At 42.1% G+C, this 26,505-nt stretch overlaps 1 protein-coding gene across 1 annotated transcript in view; it reads right to left on the reverse strand.

The window, feature by feature from the left end:
- Window positions 1-26,505, reverse strand: part of COLEC12 (collectin subfamily member 12) — a gene marked incomplete at its 5' end in the record, with an annotated part of 195,281 nt that overhangs the window by 161,784 nt on the left and 6,992 nt on the right. The window contains 2 exons of the mRNA XM_082355459.1: window positions 13,352-13,402; window positions 22,274-22,434. Of these exons, the coding sequence (XP_082211585.1) occupies window positions 13,352-13,402; window positions 22,274-22,434 (212 nt within the window). The remainder of the gene's footprint in view (window positions 1-13,351; window positions 13,403-22,273; window positions 22,435-26,505) is intronic.

Consider the following 26,505-nt stretch of genomic DNA (forward strand, 5'->3'; position numbering starts at 1 on the left):
CTAGGCCCGTGAGCCACAACTACTGAGCCTGCGCGTCTGGAGCCTGTGCTCCGCAACGAGAGGCCGCGATAGTGAGAGGCCCGCGCACCGCGATGAAGAGTGGCCCCCGCTCGCCGCAACTAGAGAAAGCCCTTGCACAGAAACGAAGACCCAACACAGCCAAAAATAAATAAATAAATAATAAAAATAAAGGAATTGCTTAAAAAAAAAGCCTATGTCACTTTATTAAAAAAAAAAATAGGTACATGACAGATATTTTTGAATTTCTTCCCCAATCCCAGGTGCCTTAGATCCAAAGCTCCTTGAACCTTTCATATCTCTGAAAGATGAATCTCTTAAAAACAACCACTGTACTGATTTCAGCTAGATTTGAGGAAGAAAGCAATCTGATTAAATAGTTCACCCTGAAGCGCAGATGACTGAGTAACCACCTTCCTCTCTATAACTTCCTAGCGTATTTGCACTTCACAAGAGCTCTATAATCTTAACTAAGTTTAAGCACAAAAGAAATTCAGATGAAGCCAGAGGACCTTCCCTGGGTCTTTCTGAAGAAGCAAACAGGGACGTGGGCCCACCTCAGCTAGAGAATTTCAGGTGCTCAGTCTCTCCCCCTAATAGACCGGGAACTCTCTGCAACCCCCGTCCTCAGGGTCGGCTCTAGTTGCTCTGCTTCCTTCTCAGCCCTAGTCCCAGCCGTGGGGCATCTGTCCTGGCTTTGAGTCTGTGCCATGGCTGGATGCTGGATTTGGGGTCCGCGCCTCTCCCTCTCCAGAATTCAACTTTGGAAAATGTTCTTGGTCCACACACAGACGCCGTCGGGGAGATGCCCACCAGGTCATGGGCATTGGTAAGATTTAAGAAAACACCCTGAGTACAACGCGTGTTATAAGCACCAAAGCATATTACTCTTCCGTTCTCAAATGCTTGTTGAGCCGAGGACCTGTCCTAAGTTCAATGACGAACAAAACGGACACTATCTCTGTCCCCAATGTACTTACACCAGGGCTGAGAAAAATACATTTTTTAAAAGTAAGAAATTATAAGAATGCAAGGGTTTGCTCCCTCCCTTCTTCCTGTAATCCCTGGCCCTTGCGAACTAAATCCGATTGTCTGACTCCCCCATCCCACAGCCTGCGGAACTCTATGCTACCCCCACTCTGCTCTCTCTTCCCTTCCCCTGTGGCTTTTCCTTCTTCCTTCTTTCAGCCCCAGGAACCCCAAATCCTTCAGGTCTCCAGCTACATGCATATATACCTAAATCCACACAAGTGCCCAGGAGGGAAAAAAAGACTCTCAATTTATCAGAATATCATTTCTAAGTGTTTGCAATTATAAATAGGAAAAAAAAATTTAATACTCTTCCTTCTTTCCTTCCTTCTTTTTTTCTTCCCTTCATTCAAATGCTGACTCATTCATGATTTTCAAAGTGAGGTTAACTATTTACAAAATGGCAGAGAGGGAAGGAATTGACCTAATAATTTCCCAGCTGGGAAAAACAATCTAGCTCACAAGCTTTTTAAATATACGTGTTCCCACTTTACATAACCATAACCCCTGGTTCTCTCTCTTTTTTTTTTTTGCGGGGGGCGGGGGGTGTATTCTAATACTTGGTCACTAACCCAGGAAGGTGAGAAAGACAGAGCTCCCAGTGGGCCTTCTTCTCAATAAGCGGCATGGCTAAAGAGAGTTTTTTCCTTTGTGGATAACCAGTAGATTTAGGTTCTCATTCAATATGTCTTTCATTAACATGAGAAGCACAAAGAAAAAATTCATAATATGATAAATATAAACAGATCACTGAATTGAGAGAAACTGCCAAATTTTCTTGGGGATTATTAATGGAAGCATTATGCTTTTTATTAAATTTGCAGACATGTGTATCTGAATAATTACCCACTGATTTTATGAAGCTTGGAGGGAATAGAATCTTCCCTTTTTGAGTGTAGAAATCTAGAATAAAGTGAGTTCAAAACACTTAAGCCTAGAAAATGCTTCAATACTTCTAAAGTTATATGAAAGGAACATACAACCAAATGGAAACCCAACAATCATGAGATCGCTGACATGTTGAACAAAACTAATGTGAAGAGAAGATAGTTTTCTATCTGCCATTTTTGCTAAATTTTGTATCAGATACCTGGGAAAATATGTCTGAAATAAGGGTACCAAAATACTTATTCTGAATTGTTGGAGTAAGTAAAAGAAAGGGTGAAAAATAACATATATTTTAAAAAATCGCATGTAGCGGCAGAATAGAGCCTTGGATCACATTATAGTTGCACACCCATAACCCAGTATGGCCTAAAGAAGTCTTTGAAATCATCTACACCAACCCCCTTCCTTTGCAGACCAGCTTATTTGAGACCCAGAGAGTTTACATCATTTTGCAAAATTCACACAGCTAGTGAACTGTAGGAAAAGAAAGACTACAATTCTGATCTCCATGCTTCCAATTCAGAACTCTTCAAATACCCAGTGATGCACACACATGCACACACACACAGTATATACAGACGTGTGTGCCTGGGTAGACAGAGAGAAAAAGGAGTTCAAATGAAGTACTGAACTCAATTTTTTAAAAAAATCTGGTTCTCTTTCCCCGATGAGCATTTATGGAACAGTTTCTAAGTGTCAGGCAATGTGCTAAGCATTTCACTTCCCTTAAATAATCTTCGACGTGCCCTCTCTCATGGGTAGTGTTGTTATCCCTCTTTCCATAACAAACAAACGAAGGCTTAGTGGAAATTTATGTGTTTAAGGTCACTCGGGCCCTCTGTGATCCTTATTCACTGTTTACAGGAGGTACGTTTTGGTCCATCAAAAGTGGACCAAATATGGGAACTCCCTGGTGGTCCAGTGGTTAGGACTCGGCGCTTTCACTGAGGGGTCGTGGGTTCGATCCCTGGTTGGGGAACTAAGATCCCACATGCCCCGCAGTGCGGCCAAAAAAAAAAAAAAGTTGAATAGTGAAGGATTCTAAACAAAATTATCTTACTACACACTTACTGAATTGTGTTTTCAATGCACAAAGCTGCTGTTAATAAGCAGAGCAGGTTTACGTGGCAACAGTTTGGTAACAGCTGAGTCCACGGCATGTACACCATCTGGAGACGGAAATTACCTTCCAACCTTCTCTCACCGGCTTATATCAAACAGGTTCTCACACCTCGTCCTGAACCTTTTCTGGGGGACAAAGGACAGGGACTCCATATACGCCCTCTTCCTGTGCACAAATGGGAGAGGCGGGTGCAAAGGAGAACCCCCAACCTCATCCGAAAACCACTCAAGTCTTGCCAATACTGAACTTAGAACAGCAGAAAGAAGAGGCGGCTTGCACTCCGTCTGGCATGTGGTGCCCTCTATTGTGCCTTTGGAAATTCTGCGGGTGGGAGGGGAAGCAATTCGTAGGGTTGGCTGATATTTTTCTTTTATGCAAATACACCCCTGTTGGAAAACTCTGCTTTCCATTACACTTGAAATTCCCAAAGGCAAAAGGCCATGTCTCCCTTCTTTATTGTGCATAATACCCAACACATTATGGGTGGTTAATAAATGTCACATCGCTTTCATTCTGCATTGACAGAGAGTGACATTTTCCCAGGAGTTTTGCTTGCTTCAGTTTCTCAGCAAATCTCACAAAATGCATACATTTCCCAGAAAAAGGGCACTGTTTAAGGCCAGTGTTCCTTGCTTGAATATCTTCCCCAGATTCCCATCAACGCTTCACTCACCTTATCCCTGGGCCAATGGATTTCCCCCCTGTTCTCCAGCTGTTTTACTCTTTCTATGCCCACCTGCAGAATTTATATGTAATTCTCTGACACCCTATTTTATATCACTTCCATCACAAAGTAGCAGCCCTCTGTTCTATGTCTACCTTTTCACTCTTTGTGGGGAGCCTTTGATGAGGCTTATCAGCTGGGCTATTCCTAGTATAAACATTTTTAGGAGAAAAATTTTGTTTTCATAAGGACTTTTATACCTGTTGTTTTCTGAGAAATTTTAAAAAATGCATTATAAATGTTGATGATAAGGAATAAAAGAGTCAAGAGCAGAGACCTTGTTTATTCATCTTTGTACCCCAGTTCATGGCAGTCAGTGAATTCTTCTCAGAATGAGAAGCATTCCTATTTCCCCTCAGTTGTTTCCAAAAGTGATTCAACAGTAGACTTCTATGTAAAACGTGAGGCAGAGCAATCAATACATTTTGATATTCCTTATCAAATGGCCCCGGTCAAATATTAAATATGAGATATCATGAGGATGTCCTCTTACAAGTGCAAAATAAAACCCAAAGGGAAAGAATATGGTTCTCTCTCACTCATACTGCTTTGAATGCTTGAGCTTAGACTGAAGATTCAAAATCGAAAACGTCAGCAATGATTTTTACCTATACAATTTCCTCCTTCACAGAACAAGATGGACATGTTAGAAAGGTTATTTCAAATATTAGAGAATAGAGGGCATCTTTAGGCATTTGGATAAGAATGTAGTCTGGATTTTTTGCCAGAACTTTTGCAGACTTCTAGTTCCATTCTCCTGTTTGCCAACAAGCCTAAAATCCTTCATCTTCATCTTTCAGCATGTGAAAGAAATTGATCTGTATATGGAAATATTTACACCAATGAAGAAAAAAAAAACAACAACACCCTAGTGTATAAAAGAGAAGACTGTTTCAATCAGGGCCAAATGTCAGTTTTCAAAAACGTATAAAAAGGATAAAAATGAAATATCAGAAGAAGCAGAAAGTGTTTATAGTTATGACTCAGAACAGAAGACCAATTTCACAATGTTTCCTGTGGCAGGAGTTGTATTCACTGAGATTTGGGACTGTCTCCTTTTTTTTTTTTTTTTCAAGTTCCTGTTCTAAAAAAAATTGTTTCTTCCAAATCTGCTGAACACTACTGAGAAAACTAAGCTCCAAGAAAGCAAAACAACTTTTGTTCATTCATTTATTCATTCCCTTCTCTATCATACTGATCTCTTGTCTTTTGAAGGTTTCTCTTTTTATAAACTGTCAAAAACTAAGAACTCTTGGTGCTTGAGAGTTCAGCACACAGCAGCTCCATTTATGACAAAATTCCAAATCATAAAAAGAAACTTGCAGCTATTTTGTGAATGAACTGAATTTTTCAACATGTTATATAAAACATGATAATTTATATGTGGAACAAATTATAAATAATAATTGGTCAGATTACAATTAAATTGTTATTTAATAATCATTCATCATCTAATTTAACATTAAATTATAAATGTAACAATATTACATGTTATAATATACATATTATGTATTTATAATAGTCTATATTATGGATATTAACTTATACATAATAACAGCGGTCAGAGTGCTTAATTCCTCACCATACATTTTGCCCCAAACGATGAGCCCAAGCCACCCAGAGCCAGCCCATTCCCTTTGTCCGCAACTGATTTAGGAAAAGACTGACTCAATGTTGGCCAATGACACGCAAGGAAAAGTCTCTGAAGGCCTTCTGGGAAAGCTTCCCTGCTTCCAAAAAGACATGGGAACCCAAGACTGTCTGTCACCCACCTGGAACTGCCACAGCCACCTTGTAACCATTTATGTGACTTCTCATGATGCACCATCTGTGTGTCTTTTTGTGTGCAAGGCGCTGCTCTAAGTACTAACTTTGTGAGTTCTCACGAGAGTCCTACAGGCAGATACTATAATTACCCCCGTCTTTTAGACAAGCACACAGAGGCCCTGGGAGGTTAACTGGTCTGAGGCTATCTCACCAGTAAGCGGCAAAGCTGGAAGCTGAGCAGAGGCAGCTGACTCTGGGGTACATTCCCTCAGCCAGGAGGCTGCTACGTCACCTCCTGCTACGTTACCTGCAACGTGCTCTTAGCCCCCCATGCTCACGACCTTCCTTACAATATATTCTTTGCTGGTGGCCACCAAGACTTTCAATTAAAAAAAAAAAAAGCCATGCAAGAAAACAGACTCTTTTGATATTCTCTGAACAAAGTATGGCCCTTATGCAGAGCAGAGAATGCAGGAGTGAGGGCAGCAAGATTTCTTTTTCTTTTCTTTTTGTTTTTTTTCCCTCAGACAGGCTCTGTATTTTACTTTAATTTTTTAAATTAATTTTTATTGGAGTAGAGTCGACTTACAATGTTATGTTAGTTTCTGCTGTACAGCAAAGTGAACCAGTTATACATATACATATATCGACTCTTTTCTTTAGATTCTATTCCCATGTAGGTCATTTCAGAGTATTGAGTAGCATTCCCTGTGCTATACAGTAGGTTCTTATTAGTTATCTGTTTTATATATAGTAGTGTGTATATGTCAATCCCAATCTCCCAATTTATCCCTCCCCCCGCCTTACCCCCTGGTAACCATAAGCTTCACCTAGCACATATTCAAGAAAGGATACTGAAGAAAAGATGCTTAATGCTTTCTTTCACATGAAAATAGAAAAAAAATCATAATCACGTGGCCATGTGGTGTTGAACAAATTTTTACTGATGAGCAGAAAGACGAGGCAGGGAGGATGTGAGCTGCCCATTGAGAAGCTCTTGATGGAAAAGAAGGGAAACCCAGCTGAACACTGTTGGCAGGGGAGATTGTGAATATTATCTCTAATGATAGAAAGTAGGAAATCTCAGGTTATTTAAAAGAAGTAACAGCCAGCAAACCCTTTCTCTCAGGTCTCAGGAGCCCCACTGCTTGACTGGAAGCATGGGGAGAGGGGCCCCGTGAGCTGTTCTGAATCTCTTTGGCATCTACTTCTCCACATGCCGTTTGACCCCCAATTCTCATAAAACCAGAAATATCTACTCCATTAGGATTTGCAAAGCCAAATAAAGAAGACTCTGCCACTAAGGAAGCAAATGGCTTTGAAGAGAAACCCCACAGGGGCACCAATTCAGCCTCTCCTCCTCACTTATCTCTCTGCCCAGGGTCAGTCCTTTGCCTGGCGTGGTACCCTTTCCATTTAGAGATGTTTGGAAAAGGTGCTGTTGAAAGGGCAGCCTCACACTGGGCTTCTTTAGTCATTCCCCACAGGAAATGATGGAAATTCCTGGCATTCTTATCAGGGAAAGGGGTGAACTCTGCTGGTGCCGGTCTGGAAGGGCTGTGTGGAGACGAATGCGGGGAGCCCTCCTTTATGGTTGGAGGTGGATGACTTCAAAGCGGCACCTTCTCCAAATCCAAAGGTGAAGCCAGGCTTCTGGGAAGAGTCCAGGGAGAGCAGAGACAGGCAGCCTGGTCCCCAAGCCCAAACATCCAGAAGAGGGGGTGGCCAAGTGTTTATGCTGGGCAGCTTCCCAGAGAGAGTTCATCATCCTCTTGGTCAACTCTTGCAACCCTCTCTACACTGAAAGCAGAAACTCACCATGTGTGTCAGAAGGAACCTTTCTTTCTGGCTAAGCATACCTGTGTTGCTAGTTTTCAGAAGCCCAAGTGGTCCTCTGCACTTTCTAGACATTCACTGCTTCAAGCCCTCTTGCGAAGACACAGCTCCATGATTTAACTAGAGTCCCTGATTTGAAGTTTCATACGTTATCTCTTTGGAAGGCGGGTTAGGAAGGGGGTGGGGAGATGATGAAAAAAAGGAGCAGGGTCGGGGGCGTTCTGGGGCAGGGCTGGGTTCTATTCCACACAGATCTCTCGGGCTGCTCCCACACGCCCTGCACTGTGCAGGTTAAACTGTTAAAAATATTCTTGCTAAGCCAAAATTATTGTCCAAGGGAAGAAAGCCTGTGTGAAACTATAAGTAGAGGGAGGCCTGTGAAGTTGCAGGTAAACAAAACTCACTTTTTCTAAAAAAAAAGTCAAGAACTGACTCTGGTGAACACACTTAGGAAAAGGCATCCGGTACCCCTTTTTGGACTGTTACCCTTATGTAATTTTTCAGCAGTTCTCTTAGAATTTTTCTACTTAGTTTTTACAAAAGATTTGAGTTCTACTCCATAGAATACGCTTCCTTGTACTTTTTGCTACTATTTCAGAGTTTGCAATTTTTGAGATCTTATTCTCTCATAGCTATTAACACTCCCTATTGCTGAGCCCCAAGGAAGCACTTTTGTCAAAGCTTTGTTCGTCAAACACAAACAACAAATGTTTCCAGCTGCCCCCAGTTGCTCACTGTCAACCCTTAAATCTACCCACGACGTTCACAGACGGAAGGAACCACGTGCCTCTGATTCCTGCATCAGTCCAACTTCTGACACCCTATTATTACACCAGGTCCTACTCCAAAGATAATACAAGAGAACCCAATACAACCAATGAAACAAAGTCAGTCTTGTCCCCCCACCCCGCTTCCCCCCAGCACAGAAAAGGGGCAAAGCAGGCTCCAGAGGGAGGGCCCAGGACACCCAGGGTGGTACTCGCCATTAGGCTCCCACACTGCCCACCAGGGTGCTGGGGCAGAGAGCCATGTCCCCAAGCCTTCTCGCCTCTCCCAGCTTTTAGCAGGAAAGCAGGGGGTGTGATGCAGCCAGAATCCATGAGGCTGCAGGACATCAGAAGGTTCCAGGGGCTTACTAAACCCTAGTACCATGTTCAAGCATCAGGATCAAAAGGTTCAAGAAGGAATCTGATAATAGGATATTGGTCAACATTTATGGGATCCTCACAGTGTGCCAGGCACTGTGCCAACCCAGCAGCATGTTTAATTCCACAACAGCCCTATGGAGTTGGCCTGTGATGACCCAAACTTTACAAGTGAGGAAACGGACTTCACAGCTTTGGATAATCACGTGCCCAAGGTCACATAGTTGGTGAGCGCTGGAACTTGCATCCAAAGCCACCCACCTGGTTCCAGCACCCACACACCCAACCACTGCACCCCACTGCCTCCCGAAAAGATGACAAGCAGCCATCAAATATGAAAGATGACGCCTGGCCTGTTGGCCTCATGGAGTCGTGGGGAATGAAAACTACATTAGTATGTCCTTTGGGAAGATAAAAGTGATAAGCAAATGTGAGCTGGATTTGTTGCCATCATTTGTCCGTGGGTTAAAAAGCAGGATCTGGAAGTCACCCTTCTTCCCACACTTCTCCCGTTCTCTGGAACTGTGATGCACTTATCCCTTGGAGCTGAAATGACATTCTGCCTTCCTCCTACTCTATCATTTTAATGGAAAAAAAATTTTTTTAACTTGAATGCACTCATGTTAATCACATGACTAATCAGAAGATTTCAGAAGACATTTTTGGAGCAACTTATTGCAAATTCCAAATTTTATGAATTCATATTTGTCCCGTAGAATATGAATGAATTCTCTTTCCCTTTCTGCTAACTATAATAATTAAGGATACTAGAGCCATGTGTGATATTTTTGAAGAAAACAGTAACTGGGAAATAAGTAGAAAGATATCATTGTAGTATAGATCATATTTTATCCATAGAAAATAAAACTTTATATACTGGTACTCCACGTTCCAGAGAATGAACTCTGCCAAACTGTAACTATAGTTACATCCCAAATTAATCAGCTCTGCACACTGAGACCAAGAAACGCTGACCTGCAGAGCCTGATGAAAATTTGAAAATGCTCACTTCCTTAACCTTTCAAAGTTTACCCTCATCAAAACTTTCATCAGAGGAGCAGATAAGTGCATACCCACCAGATTTAACTTCATCTCTTCTCCAGACACCTGCCCAGAACCTTGGGAAAGGGGCTAACAAGCAGGACATATAGAGAGATGGAAGAAAAATAGAAGCCTTGGTTGAGACCAAAATGTAACAATGAATTCTTGACTAGACAAGGGATGACCATCTTAAAATAATACCATCACATACTAGATTACTGGAGATGATCACCCATTTTGCTCTTTATTAAATATTATACTGAATTTGAAAAAGGACAGTATTATTATGTAAACAAGCCTTGACTTTATGTATCATATGTTTCTGAATAACTATATATGAATAACTTTGGAAACAAGCTACCAGACAATTTGCTAAAATAGTGGCCCCTTTGCCCTGCAAATAATTAACCCCTGGTTCATCTGCAGCCTAAATTCAAGCTGTGACCACTGTATTTGCACAAACAAGACATAGCTAAAATTAGACAATAACTAACCCCTCTATGTTATCCAGTCTATTTTGCAAAAATAAAAGCCAATGATATTACCATGTTTATCTTTATATCTCTCTTCAGGAATGAGATTTCAGACCTGTCGCATTTTGATATTTGGCAGAGGCTGGACCAAGATGTCTGAAGAGTGTAACAGCATCAAATCTCAGGAAAGTGGCTACACCACCCTTGTTTTCACAGTGCTGCAACTTCGAAGCACTGGTCCATCTGCTATCCTTCTCAGTCTCACCAAAGGCTTGTGAGGTAGACTTACTACCGTGGCAGGTGTCACTCTGCCCACAGGGCAGATGCAGCACTGAGGCCCACAGTGTGGAAGTGACTCAAGTCACAGGAGTAAGTAGGGGCGGGGCCGACAGGATTGCCTGGTCTCCGGATGCCTCCCACTCACCGCCTTTCACCAACTTTGTCTTCCTTTAATGGTTAAAGTTGAATCATACCTGAAGGAATGGGTTCTTTGGTCCTGCTGCTTTCAATGACCAGCCTTGGCCACACCTTAGGAACTAGAAACCCATTTATCTTCTATAAAACCAGGTGCAGAGTCCTAGGCCCTGTGAAAGTGATGAGGTCTCCCTGGTGGAGCCAGACTGGTGTCAAGCCCACTTTAAGATTCCAGAACTGCAGGGACACTTCTAGGACACAGGAATTGAGAGGTCACCTCAATCTCACTGTTGGACCCTTCCTCAAAATTACGCTAGCCTGAGAGTTAGAAGACCCAGCATCCAACCCAGCTCCGGCTAACCTGCTTGAGCAAGGACTTGATCTATCTGGGCCTCACCTTCCTTATCTGTAAAAGTGAAGGCCGAGGGACTTGCCTGGTGGCACAGCGGTTAAGAATCCGCCTGCCAATGCAGGGGACATGGGTTCGAGCCCTGGTCCGGAAAGATCCCACATGCTGCAGAGCAACTAAGCCCATGTGCCAGAACTATTGAGCCTGCGCTCTAGAGCCCGCAAGCCACAACTACTGAGGCCGCGTACCACAACTACTAAAGCCCGCGCGCCTAGAGCCCGTGCTCCGCAACAAGAGAAGCCACCGCAATGAGGAGCCCGCACACCGCAACGAAGAGTAGACCCCGCTCGCCACAGCTACAGAAAGCCCGCGCACAGCAATGAAGACCTGACGCAGCCAAAAATTAATTAATTAATTAATTAATTTTTTTTAAAAAAGTAAAGGCTGATATACATCATCGCAAAGCCTCTTCCATTTCCAAAATTCTACTCCACCCCTATCCATCACTGTGCCTAAAAGCTGAACCCAAGAATTCTCAGCCTCGGGATGTCTCTCTCATAGCTCATTCCAAAGTTTCTCTTTTAATTTCATTCCTCTCTTCTTCTACTTGTGCCACTTGGTATCACTCTCTCCACGTCTCCCTGGTTCTCCAATATTTGTACGTTGTTATCATGTCTCCCCTCTGAGTCATCAGTTTATGGTTTCCACACACAATTTAACCACCATAAATTAAATCCTTTCAGCAACTTACTATGTTTTTGTGTTTTCCACCAAATCCCTGCCCATCTAGCTAGTTACAGGATCATGAAGTTTTAAATAAAATTTCTCTCAAGGTCACTCTTTTCTCTTGGTTCTTCATATTTCTACCGATTTCTGTGTAGAGATTTGAAATCTGCTGATCTCCAAAATACACAGGCACGTCAACATTTATTCTGCCTTATCTTTACAAGTTTGATTTTCCTCTTTATTTCTGCCTTTTAATTTCTGCTTTGTTTTTTCTTTCCTTTATAATGTCTGGTTTCCTCTTCACTCTTATGACAACCTTCAGTGAACCCACGATGGGAAAGCAGAATAACACATGGTACCAATGCAGAAACAAGTCATTGTGCAGATAAAGAACAGTAGCATGGGGGAGGGGAGAGCATGGTGGGCAGAAGCCTCTCTGCCAGCACATGAACGGAGGGGCCGTGGGCTTCGTGCCACTGCATTCTCACTTTAAAGCCCTATTTTTTGTCCCAGAAAGAAATGCAGAAGTGTGTATCCAGAAGGAAAAATGCTAAAGCAATGAGGGAGCCAGAGCAGCTGGGGGATGTTAAATTTAATCAAGGTCCAGCCAGGATTTTTTTTAAGCAACAGGAAGTAGATTTATTCCCTTTCATATTCTCTCTCTCTCTCTCTCTCTCTCTCAGACACACACACACTCTCATTCTTTTCTCCTCTATCCTCTATTCCTCATTTCCTCTGACCAAGGCACAGAAACGGGCTGGACAGAAAAACCTCAGTTCCCTTGAACTGTCTCTGGAACTTTGTAATGTTTTCACTGGCAGTTTGAGGCCCAACTGCAGATCCTGGGAAGTGTGGTCAAGGACAGAAGAGCATCCGTGAGTAGGCAGAGAAGCGTGGATTAGTTCCCTGTGGCTGCTGGGACAGATCACCACAAACGGGGTGGCTTAAAAGAACACAGATTTCTTCTCTTACGGTGTGAGAGGCCAGAAGTCTGAGATCAGCTTTAGTCAGCTGAAATCAAGATGTTGGTGGGGCCGCAATCCCACCAGAGTTCTCTGAACAGAAAATGTTTCCTTGCCTTTTTCAGCTTCCAATGCCCACCTGTATCCCTTGGCTTGTGGCCCCTTCCTCCACCTGCACAGCATATCACTCCAATATCTGTTCCCATCATCCCATTGCCCTCTTTTCTCAGCAGTCAAATCTTCCTCTCCCTCCCTCTTATAAGGACAATTGTGCTTGCATTTAGAGCCCACCCGGATAACCCAGAATAACCTCCCCTGCTCAAACTCTTAACTTGATCACATCTGCAGAGCACTTTATGCCATATAAGGTAACATTCAGGTTCCAGGGATTAGGATGAGGATATCTTCAGGGGCCACTGTTCAGACTACCTTGGAGCACCTGTGTCTAGCTGGGTTCCTGAAAAAAGTCTTCCTCTCATTTCTCCACTGACACTAAGTTATGAATATGGGGACTGAGGAAAAAGGGAAAAGATGTTTTCTAAATCTCAAAATAGAGAAATGCCTATCTTGTCACAGATTTACCTTTCCCACCATATTTTGCCTGTTAAGCCATCAGGTTTGTATTCAGCCAACCCCCCTAAGCATCCCATCACTTCCCCATGCCTGGGCGTAACTCCTGTCCCACTAGCCTCAGATTCTCTGAGAAATCATCCACCTGTTATACAGAAACTCAATTTCCAACCAAAATTGGGCCTCAGAGGCACACATGTTCTTGTGTGTCAGAGGTCCAGCCATGGTCATGTAACCATATCCCAGATGAAGCACAGAGAAGGAACAGAGCTTTGTTAGAACTCACCAAACCGCTTGTAACCGAAGGAATGCACCTCCTCCTCCTCTGCGAAGTCGTCTGCAGGAGAAGAAAAGACAGAGCATTAACCACAGTGAGGCCGGAAGTGCAGGGTCAGTGCTGGACTCAAGTTCAGCCGTCTCCACCTGCTCCACCCTCCCCTCGCCCACCACGCTCCTCACGTGGCTGTCCTTCTGCTCCTGGAACATACCACGCTTTCTGAGAAAGACCACAGTGTCCCTGCACTGGCTGTTCCCCCTGCCTGGAGTGCTCTTCCTCCTGTTCCTCAGGCGACTCCTTCTAATTCAGGTCTCAGCTGAGGTATGGTATCTTCGAGATGCCTTTCCGGACCACCACCCAGCCACTCTGTGTCAAACCATCCTATTTAAATATTACTCTCTGGTATCATCCTCATTTATGTGTGTGTGTGTGTCATCGTGCATGCTGTGAGCAGAAATTTTTTTCTGTCTGACTTCATGAATGAATCCCATGTACCTAGAATGGTGCCTGTCAAAGAGCGGAGGCTTAATAAACTTGGGTGAATGAATGACTGAATAATCAACTGTCCAAAGGGTCAAGTTATCTTCACGTAACTGAGCCTAAAGCCCTCCTTTGCAGATGCCAGGCTCTGGGGTCACCTCTTCCACCAACTGTGGCATCTCAGGAGCCCAGCATGCCTCCTGCAAGGACAGGCCAAATCCTTCCCCACTCTCCTTCCACTGGATAACTGGGACTGATGGATGGTTTCCCAGTAAATGCATTTCAAAAGACAGACTTGCTTGGGAATTCCTAAAGGTAGGGAACTGGAAACAAGGGCAATGTTATGTCAGCCACGCTTTCTACCAAAAGCCCAAATCCCCCCCCTCACATGGACACGGTGCAATTCCTATGACACTGATAACGAACTTATCATTTCACACATCTGCCAGGTGTGGGTGTGCAATTAAAGGATACTTTTGATGACAAGTCAAAGTGTTAAGACCAGGCCTTTCCAGGGAGACCTAACCAATTCTTCTTTTTTTTTTCTTTTCTATTATGGTTTATTATAGGATATTGACTATATCCCTGTGTTACACAGTAGGAACTTATTGTTTATCTATTTTATATATAGTAGTTTGTATCTGCTACTCCCAAACTCCTAATTTATCCCTTCCCCACCCCCTTTCCCATTTGGTAACCATAAGTCTGTTTCCTATGTCTGTGAGCCTGTTTCTGTTTCATAAATAAGCTCATTTGTGTCACATTTGAGATTCCACGTCTAAGTGATATCATATGGTGTTTGTCTTTCTCTGTCTGACTGACTTCACTTAGTATGATAATCTCTAGGTCCATCCATGTTGCTGCAAATGGCATTCTTTCACTCTTTTTTATGGCTGAGTAATATTCCATTGTATACATGTACCACATCTTCTTTATCCATTCATCTGTCGGTGGACACGTAGGTTGCTTCCGTGTCTTGGCTATTGTCCAACCAATTATTCTTGAGTTGGTCACCATCACTGCACCAGCACCCAGCTTTCCCCCCACATGCAGTTCAGTTCAAAAGTGCTGACTCTGCGCTCACTATGGACCAGAGATTGCCAGGCAGTGGGGTACACAAATGAGTGAGACATGGTTCCTTCCCTCAAGAAGCTGACAGGCTTTCAAAGAAAAGAGACATGTAGGGAGGAAATAGAGCCTCTGTGATCATCTTTTTCAGCCCACAGATGGGACACAGGGCCTGGCTATAACCGAACCTTGAAATGTGGAAAAACCCAAGATGTGTGATATCTACCACACAGTGTGCTGAACCTCAGCACACTAGTTTGTTATGAAGTGTTATGAAGACATGTGTGAGAGAACAACTACTCCTAAGACAATGGAGAAGTCGGAAATCTTTGTATTTTACCATGTTTCCTTATTCAGAGAACAGCGAAGAGATCTTGCTTGGAATCTAGAAATCCAGGTTTTCATGATTCAGGTCGTCTTCTTCTGGCAAGGATTACAGCTTTAGTTCTTTCTAGATGGAAGAACGTGCTTACAAGCAAAAGAACAGCACCTTTTTCTCTCTGACTCAGTGATTAGTTAGTTCGACAAATACATATTAAGCCCCTAGTCTGTGCTGGCTTTCCTAAGTAATTCTCCCACTAATGCCTGCAAAGTCCGGTCTAGTCTCAGTTAAAGAGAAACCCTTATCTGCTTCTTCTGCTTAGAAATCCATGCATTCATTTATTCACTCAGTCAATAAACAGGTGTTTATAGACCAGTGGAGTTGATGGGACATGAACATAGGTAACGATGCCACCCAGACGTCAGCTTCCCCTGCCAGCTCCAGGCCCTCCGCTGCAGAGACACATCCGCAAAAGAATCTGCTCACATGCACACGCTGTGGGCCAAGGAACCATCATCACTGAAGAACTCACAGTGGAGACAAAAAAACAGATTACACTGTGCTCCCGGTAGCAAACAGCTTAAAACATTAGTGTTCTCCCTAAAGCTTCTTTTCAGCAGACCTACCATTAGTTTGTTTGTTTGTTTTCTTTTTCCTCTCTGATCTTTTTCCCATGCAGCATTTAGTCTGACTGACTCCTCTCTCCTTCCTGAAATTTCCCTGGGAACTTCAAATGTCTCATATTTTTGTTATTAAAGCAATTCAGTGCTGCCTCCAAATTAACCTACTCAAACCCATTAGGGGTTCGAAGAAACAAAGGTTTTTTTTTTTGAAACAAAGGCTTTACAGGCGACCCCTAATACAGGACTCAAAGAGGATGTCCTGCTTCTTAACCCTCATCCCAAGAGCATGAGAAATTCTTATAGCAGCTCCTAAAAGAATACAAATCTCTGTCTCATCCAACTCTATAATTAGATACTAAATCATATGAGACATGAGGGGTACAAAGGACCCCAGAGAACATCTTACTGGGATTATCAGGGAAGGTATCATGGAGAAGCGTCTTAATCTTTCCTACTGTTTATTCTTTGGAGGGAAAAAGAGAGTTACTGCCTGCCATATCCCTTTCTTGGAAATTCATAGCAACTTTGGAGCCATTAGAGACTCAGGGATGTGCTGAAAGAGAGAGAAAAAAATTGTTCAACTTTGTTTCACTCAATGTTTTCAAGAGTGGACTTATCACATCCTTAAAAGCTGCGTCGAGTTGGGCACGTAACGCCAAGTAGACATTCCATTAGTGGAGGTGTCCCCAGAGTCCCGGCCAGATTCCCCAGCTGTGCAGATTAGCAAACAGCTGATTCAGGCTGGTGATGCAGTGAGACATTTCAGGAACGGAGAAAGAGAAAGGGGCAGGAGCTGATGGGGCTTGCGGCTGTGTGGACAGCCACATCAGACTACAAGAGTCACAGGAGAGAGGAGGAGAGGTCAGCGGTTCCCAATGCCTGAAAGTTTGAGAGGGTGAAAGACTCCAACAGGGCCCACATGGCTGGCAGATGGGTTTAAGGAAGAAAAACAGCCTGATATTATGTGCAAGGTTATACTTTGTTCTCAAAACCTTTTCCTCACACTGAGTGGACCCAGGCTAAATGCATCCTGGATTTTCTTTATAGTACCAGGGGCCTGCAGAGGTGATGGGCTCAAATAAGGATATTATCCCTCAAGGATATCCAGTCACCTTTGCAACCTGCCACTTTTCAAAATCTGTCTCTGACACAATCTACGTCATATAACTGCTACACTCCAACACGAGCAAGGATTTTGTTAAGATTTAAGACCTCTAAGTTCTGCAGTGGCCATAACTTGATCCCTGCTTCTGACATCAGTTAGTCTGCAGGGAAGAAGTAACCTTAACATCCTAAATAACAAAACGTGTTTAATTGGAGATTTATGTCTACAGGCACGTACTTTCCTGGCTGCCACAGCTGTACTATAGCATTTTTGTTGTAATACCTATGGACTATACTGTCTTTTGCTTGCCTATTTCAAAATGCGATTTTTATTTATTTTTTTACTTTCCTTGGTAACTGGCACAGGGCCACGCTGGCCAGAGGTTTCGTGATGGAGAACGCAAAACAGAATTCTGCTGCTGATTTATTCTTTGAGCTTAGCTATTTCAGAGTACCACGAGTTCAAGTGAAGTTTAGTTTAGTTGGCTTGGAGAGTTGAGAGTCATACATATTAATATGTTCCAATCAATCTGTGGACCAAGTTGTGCAATATCCCTGTGGGTAGAATTCACCTCTCCTTCCCCTGCACTCCCTTTGTATCAGTGTGACAGCAATTACTTCCGTCTGCCTTATATTCTAGTTCTGTTTTTGTTGTTGTTTTTTTTAACATCTTTATTGGAGTATAATTGCTTTACAATGGTGTGTTAGTTTCTACTGTATAACAAAGTGAATCAGCTCTATGTATACATATATCCCCATATCCCCTCCCTCTTGCATCTCCCTCCCACCCTCCCCATCCCACCCCTCTAGGTGGTCACAAAGCACCGAGCTGATCTCCCTGTGCTATGCGGCTGCTTCCCACTAGCTATCTATTTTACATTTGGTAGTGTATATATGTCCATGCCACTCTCTTACTTCATCCCAGCTTACCCAGTTCTGGTTTTGACTTCACCAGATGGAAAGTCTTTGGAAGACAGGAAACATCACATTGTACCCTCAGCAACTAGCACATTTATGCCATGCTACAGAAACTCAGTAATTGTTGTTAAAAAGTAAGTAGATTATAGAGTTATACATGTGTCTCTCTCTCCCATGAGCGGATGAATTCCTGAAGGAATTCTTTCTCTTTTTGCATATCCACCATGTTTGAGGAAGAGAAGAGAACCGATACTTACTCAGATCTACTGAATGTCAGTTACTTCCCATTTGTTGTTTCTCTGTTTTATAGGTGAGAAATCTGAGGCTCAGAGAAGTCACGTAATTTGATCCAAGGTCCCACGACTTGTGAGCAGCCAGACCAACACTAAGACCCAGGTCTGGCGGACCCTCAAGTTTTACACCATGGTGGTTGCTGACCTCACAGACCCAGGAAACTGAACTCTGTGCTAGCAGAAGAGAAGGCTGAGAAGTGATGATTTTTACCCCAGAATCCTGAAAAGGCTAAGGAATTTGGGACACAGACCACTCTGAAAGGAGAATAAAGGTGAGGCTAAAATAGGAGGACTTGTTGAACATATGTTTAAGAAGCAACTGCTATAGGGCTTCCCTGGTGGCACAGTGGTTAAGAATCCGCCTGCCAATGCAGGGGACACGGGTTCAAGCCCTGGTCCAGGAAGATCCCACATGCCACGGAGCAATTAAGCCCATGTGCCACAACTACTGAGCCTGCACTCTAGAGCCCATGAGCCACAACTACTGAAGCCCGCAAGCCTAGAGCCCATGCTCCACAACGAGAAGCCACCACAGTGAGAAGCCCGCACACCACCACAAAGAGTAGCCCCCGCCACAACTCGCGCACAGCAACAAAGACCCAACACAGCCAAAAATCAATAAATAAAATAAATAAATTTTTAACAAAAGAAGCAACTGCTATAATCAAAAAGACAGACAATTAGTGTTGGCAAGAAGATGGAGAAATCAGAACCCTCATATGCTGTTGGTGGGAATGCAAAATGGTGCAGCCACTTTGGAAAACAGTCTGGCAGTTCCTCAAAAGGTTAAACATAGGAATACCATATGAGCCAACAATTCTAATCCTAGGTATATACCCAAACGAAATGAAAACATATGTCCATGCAAAAACTTGTACATGAATGCTTACAGCAGCATTATTCATAATAGTAAAAAAGTAGAACAATCCAAATGTCCACGAATTGAGGAAGGGATAAACAAAATGTGAATATAATATTATTCAGCAATAAAAAGGAATGAAGTACTGATACATGCTACAACAGGAAGGAACCTTGAAAATATTATGCTAGTGAAAGAAGCCAGTCACAAAAGACCACATCTTGTATGATTTCATTCACATGAAATGTCTACATTAGGCCAGTTCATAGTCAGAAAGCAGGTTAAAGCCTAGGGCTGCGAGTTTTGGGGGGAAATGGGGAGTGACTGCTAATGGGTATGGGTTTTTGGGGTGGGGGAGGGTGATGAAAATGTTCTAAACTTGATTGTAATGATGGTTGCAAAACTTGTGAATATATATATATATATATATATATATATATATATATATATATAAAACCCTCTTAGTTGCACACTTTAAATGGGTGATCTGTGTGGGATATGAAAAATAAAGCAGTTTGACCTCCCAGGCCCTTCACAGAGCTGGGTGACTGTCCCTCCCTGACCACAGCAGAAGATGGAAGATTTATTACTCAGAGAAATTAAAACAAAAGAACACAAATGGTGTCCTCCTCCAGAGGACACCAGCAACAGCTGAGATGAGGGGAACTGTAATGGAATCAGGGGAAAAGGGGGAAATTTTCATACTAAATGTTCAGACACTCAGTCCTCTTCTCCCACTCAGCCAACCAGACTGTATCCTCCAGGCTAATGACTGAAGGTTCTTCCTGGGGAATCTGGCCGGTTAAGAGAAAAATAAACTAATGATTCTCATTCCAGGAGGTCCCCAATGGAACAGCCCAGCCAGATCAGCCTAGAGTGATAGTCACAGGTCACAAAATCCACCAAAACAAGGAGCTTCTAATTAATGTTTATAATACTCTGCTCTTATACATGAGGAGACACCAGACACGTGACACATCCTCTAACATGAAAAGACAAAGATGAAAATAAAGAAACCAGATAAAGCAATTTGGAGGAAATACACATTATGCAGAATGATAAAAATAAAATAAAATATCCTACCATTAATATCCTTGTAGAGATAAGAGAAGATAATGTATCCATAAAAGAAGAACAGAATGCTATAATAAAAAAGAAACCCTCAGAGAAAAAGAAAGAACTCTTGGAAATTAAAACTATGATCACAGAAATGAAAACTTAATAGAAGAGTTGGAAGACAGAGTTGAAATATTCCAGAAAGCAGAAAAAGGGCAAATAAATAGAAAAGAGTAAAGATGAGAAAAATATTAGACAACCAATTAAGTGGGTCCAATATTCAAATAACAGGTGTTCCAGGAGAAAAGAATAGAGGGAAAGAATCATCAGAGGAATAAGTAATAGTATTTCTAGGATTGAAGGATATGAGTTTCCAGAATGAAAAGGCACATCACTTCCCAGCACAAAGAAAGGAAGAAGATCCACTCCGAGGCACATCATCATAAAGCTTCAGAGCCCTGTGGACAAAGAGAAAACTCAAAAGCTTCTGGACAGAAAAAAAAAAGATTACTTACAAGAATTTTTTAAAAAAGGAATGGCTTCACATGTCTCACCAGCAAAACTGGAGCTAAAAGAGAAGAAACCAGTGCCTTCAAAATTCTAAAGCTATATTATTTCCAACAGAGAAATCTCTCCACTAAATGAGTAGGTAATATAAAGACCTCTTCAGACCTACAGATTCCTCAGAAATGTACCTCTCATGCACACTCTTCTGGAGAAGTCATTGGCGAAAGCATTCCACTGAAATAAGGAACAAACCCAGAAAGACGTATGTGCGTATATGTGTGTGTGTGCACCTGCATGTGTGCACCCTAACCTAACCTTAACCCTAACCCTGAGTAGGTCGGAAGAGTCCAGGAAAGATTTCTTCAAGAAGATGAAAATGCGGTAATACCTACTATGTTTGAACACACTGCACAGAGATGGAGGACAGTGGAAGAGACTTTGGGGGTGAATGTCGATGTAAACATACATGGGAGGCTAAACAAACAAAATAACAAGAGGATTACCAATTCCAGAGGAAACACAGTTATGCAAGAGAGAAATATAAGTCAACTGTGAACAGCATTGACATCGTCTTAATAATATTAACACTGAATATTGATCTAGGCCAGACTGTGATATAACTATACTGGGATGATAGGGGGTAACAGGAGGTGTCCGTGATGGTTGTCAGGTGGAGGTGAAGGGTAAAAGAACTAAATCCTCAACTGCTATAAAGGGAAGTCAATATATAATGCCTAAAACCAAAATAATAATAATAATAAAAACAAAAAGTGCCCAAAGCATGTCACTTAAGGACATGGGGCCATAGTAGCTCATCCGCGTTAAGAGCCACCAACAATTTTTCCATCCCTCCACGTGCAAGTCCATTTCCACTCTTTTGAATCTGGGAGGACCCTGTGACTTGCTGTGGCCAACGGTATTTGCCAGAAGTAGCAGTGGGTGACCTCAGGGCCTAGGTCTTCTCCAAGACCTCTGCCTTTCAGCTTCTGTTTTCACCCCCTCGGCAGCTGGCTGCCATGGGAAATGTCCAGGTACCCTGCTGGACCAGAGGCCACCTGAGGAGAGAGGATCCCTGGGGGATGAGAGACTCTAAAGGAAAGGGGAGAGCGCGGCCAGCCCTGGGCCCTTCCAGCCACCCCGTTGATGTTCCAGCCATGGAGCGAGGCTGACCAGCCTGGCCAACACCTCGGGAAGCAGAAACCAGCCATCCCCGCCAAGCTCAGCCTGAATCGCAGGGTCATGAACAAATAAACATCTGTTGTTTGAAGCTACAGGGTTTGGGGATGGTGTGTTCTAGGTAGAGAACTGAAAGAACAGTCAATGCCAAAAGAAAATGCAAAAAATGTTCTCAGGAGGTTGCCTCTGGGGACTGGAAAGCGATGAAATGAAGTGGGTTGGGCAGGAAATTGCTGTTTTTCATAATAAATGTGATATTCTTTGACTCTTTAAACTATGCGCATCTCTAACTTTGATAAAAATAAGAACTAAAGTCAAGCAAACAAAACAAGGGAATGTGTAGGGGAGATAAAAGTCAGGTAGACAAAAAGAAAAGTGCTCGGGTCCAGTGGATGCTGACCACCAGAAAAGGTCCCCTGCTCCAAAGAGCCGGCGAGCGGAGTTCACCCTAGAGCGACAGCCCAGAAGGTGTGGACTCGCAGCCTTCACTAGCTGGCACAGAGTAGGTTCTAACAAATGTCACACCGATCAGAACAAGTTCCGGCGCTTTTAGGAGCCAGGCTGAAGGACCGTGGACAGAGGCGAGGCTGAATTTAAACTTCTCTTTCCAGCCGGGCTCAGCACTGCTGTCCACTCTGTACTGTCTCCACCCTGATGCAGCCCCGGCTCCTGTAGCGTCATCACCGCTAGAACAAAACAGTGCGGTCCCACAGGCTGCTAAAAATACTTGTAGGTTATTCCAAATAGTACAAGACATTTATTTTGATTACTCAGCTGCTTTCTGAATTTTATGTTTTACAGCAATAGGATCCCTTTTTCGGTTCAATGGTATAGGGGTGTTTTTTTTTAAGTCAAAATTGTAAAGACATAAAGTGACTCCAATTTCTGGCACAACTTGTAACTCTGATGCTTTTCAAAAACTTGCTTTTCTGATAAGGAGATACGATACTCTTTTCCTTCCTTTATCGTTCAACAAAATTGAAGGGATTTTTTTTGGTAACTTTTACCACTAAATTGGTAGTGGAGGCTAAACCAGATTTCCTCCAGCAGGCCCATTTCAACAACTTAAAAAGTAAATAAATATGAGACTCAAAATGTTGACCCCCACATCTATCATTCACAGTAACTACAGGGGAGGTGACATGTCTCCCCTTCTCTTATGAGGGACCTTCTCATCTAATCACCTTGGTCAAGTAGAGTCAGGATGAGGACTTGAATCCCTGCCCCACATTTTATAAGGACCGTGGAAAGGTGTCAACTGCATGGGTCATTTGGCAAGAAAAACTAATGCCGTCCATTTCTCTGGAGACACACACACAAAATAAGTAGTCTCTGTTTAAAAACCAAACCAAACAAAACAAAAACTGATACATCTGTTTTGTTCTGAAATCATTTAACTTTATGTTTAGGTTATCCAAACAATTATACCAAAGTAACATACTATAATTAATTATGAATGATGGACCAAAACTGAGCTTAGGAGACAAAGTTCTAGAAAACTTTGTATTTGATTCTCTCTCATCTCCCACATTGAAATGTCCTACTTGAAGGTTTCAGGGTGGCCCTGATGCACCATTTGCCTCTAATTACTATTAGAGCAATGTAACCTGAAACATGAAATATAATTTGAGATAACGAATCAGCTTGAATCTCCCCTCCAAAGGAAAATATCCCTGTCCTCAGCCATCTCCTCCTGTGTCCTACAGCAGCATTTATCTGAACCTCAAATAAGGCACTTTTCACCTTCTATCTTTAATGCCAATTGTTTATGCATAAGTCTTACCCTGCCCATCAGACTACAAGCTCCTCGAGGACAGGGGCTATGTACATACTAAATATCTGACTATATTTCAATAACATTCTAAATGAAGAATATTTAACTATATTTAATATAAAGAATATTTGAATATATTTAAATAATATACTACATAAAGAATAAGTGAAAGCTAGTTAGGACTTGATGGCCTAATTTTAAATAATAAATAAAATAGAAACATGACAGCTTAATAGAAAATTAACATCACCAGTGAAATAGACATGATGTCATACGGTTAAAAACACATACATACACATACATCTGTCCTAAGACTTATTTACAGATAAATTTGTTTTATGTTTTGACTCTTTGATGTCATATCCTTACTGGACAAAACTGGACGCTGGATTTGAGATACAAATCTTTAAAAACATTATGTCACCATCAATAGGTACCTGAACAATAGTGCTCCAGGAAAATTAGTGCTCCTAGGTAAATTAAAGGTATTTACATATATTTTCTAATTTCCTAGCATGATCATAACAAATGAGAAAATGGTACCATTTTCACTATAGTTACAAACTTCACTGTAAATATGGTCCATGCATTTTCAGTAGGGCTGATTTCTGACTACATGACAATAACACGAGTGATGGCAGCTGGAGATGGACCAATAGTAAAACTGTTTCCCATAAAGAGCACAGTTTTCTCCCATCCCCCAGGTCTTTGTACCACACATTTGTAATTTGAAAATTACTTTCATTTCAAAACCGAACTTTTTTGAACTTTTTTCTTCGTGGTAGAAACTGTATCACTTGATTAAATTAACATAAGATGGTTCATAATTGCCAATTACGTTCTGCCTGGAGGAAGCAGCAGGTTATAACTAAACAGTATTCTAACACCTAAAATGTCTTGAGTTCTCCTTAGGTGCTAGACACCATTCTAAACAACTGATCTATACTAACCTACTTAATCCTCAAAACAAACCAACAAAACAAAAATAAAACCAAAAAAAAGGCATCCGGTAGTTCCCCCATTTGACAGATGAGGACACTGGGGGCCCCAGGAGGTTAAGTAGTTTGCATGTGGTCACCAGGCCCTCTGATTTCAGAGCCCACACTTTTCACCACACTAAAATTGTCAGGTTCAACTCCTGGGAACACTACATATAATTACATTTTATGAAATGGTTACATTTTAAAGTATATATTATTAACTATAAATTTGGATTATTTTGGCTTTGAATAATAAAATGTTTTATATATATATATATATATATATATATATATATATATATATATATATATATATATCAGCTAGTTTCCAAACATTTCTATGTCACAAGGAAGTGACTTACGCCCAAAGAAGTGCATCTATTTCCACAAACCAATGACAAGTTAGTTTTTTCACACAGAAATGTCAAATGTCCAACCTCTTAGGCAAGTGCATATGACTTCACGTGATACAAGGTTATAATCTCAAATGACTCAGGAAGTATAAAGGAGTCATATTTAATATATCCAAGTCCAATAAATAAATAAATGTTTAAATCTCCTCCCATGCTGAAAAACATATTTCCTTCATATTTTTTAACAGTATTGATTGACTATTTGTGATAAATTCAGGGGTTAAGAAAGCTCCTAGGATCTCTTTGGAATTTTAAATTGGATTACTAATTTCTCCTTTCACTGCTATATAATTATGAAGGTCCCTTAAGCAATCAGCAGGACCTGTTCAAGGTACTATTTTGGTTTGGGCCCTTCAAACATCATTCACTTAAAAAGAAATCAAATCACTGCTTGATTGAAAAGTTACCCGCTGCAAGTTTTGGATTGTTGGTGTGGTTAGAAACTGTGTTATCAACAGTGAACAATAAAATACTTTCTATGAAGAATGTCAGTATCTCCCTATCCCTTGTTTAAGATGTTTATTTACTACTACTCCTACCACTACTATTTTAAAATTATTATTATTACTGATCACCTACTGGTGGTTACAGTCTGTTCTTGAAAAGCAATTCTGACAATGTTTCATTGTCTCACAGCAAACCTGTCAGCAAAACAATGCAGGGGCTGTTTCCAGAGTCCATGGCTTTAGGGAGCCATTCACACTCATTCAATCAATCACAAGAAAACCTCCCAGCAGATAAATTCTACAAAAGGCAGCAACCCTGGAATCCGCCTTATCTCTGCAGGAGCTCCAGCCTAGAGAGACTCCTCCAGTGACTGGCTGAAGAGCACAGTAATTTCTTCAGACCTTTGATGCCAGGTTATTAAAGTCTAAGCCCAGACAGTAGGACCTTTTCTACCTTGCTCACTCAGTATCTATGGATCGTGGCACACAGTAGGTACTTAACAAAGCTGGGTTGATTGAATGAAACATTAGGGTGTGGCTAGGAGGGAGCCTAAATTAGAGGTGTTACATGTGGATTCTGGAGTCAGACTGTCCGAATTTGCATACTAATTTCCCCACTGACTAGCTTAGTGCCCTGAGACAAGTAACTCAGCCTCTCTGAGTCTAAGATTTCTTAACTGTAAAATGAAGAAAAAAATAATGTCTGGCATGGCAGGTGCTCAATAAATGTTAGCTATTACTAAAGGGAAAAATAGTAAGTGGGGATATTAAATGGCCCATCAGTCATGCCTAAGAAGTTGTTTGCAGCACTAACCACAGTACAGATTAACTTGTCCCTGGCTTTTATCTTCCAACTCACAACACTGTTCCCTGCCTCCAGGCCACAGTCAGGAATTCCAGAAGCTGAGAGAGCCTGTGCCTTCGGAATGGCATAGGAGCAGAAGATGAAAAGGCAGGACCAGCCTGGTAGAGCCAACCCCACAGTGCGGGTAGACTTTTTTCACAGATGATCACTTTGATTACCTAGAACACTGTCCCCTGGCCCACAACTGCCTGATTCTTTTCACTCTGATTTGCCCCCAAAAGCAGGAAGGCTGTCCTCTGCCCACTCTGGGCTCCTCTCCTAGCACCTGACCTCTTTTTC

The sequence above is a fragment of the Balaenoptera borealis genome, assembly GCF_965194805.1.
Source record: "Balaenoptera borealis genome assembly, chromosome: 14".
Lineage (NCBI taxonomy): Eukaryota > Metazoa > Chordata > Mammalia > Artiodactyla > Balaenopteridae > Balaenoptera > Balaenoptera borealis.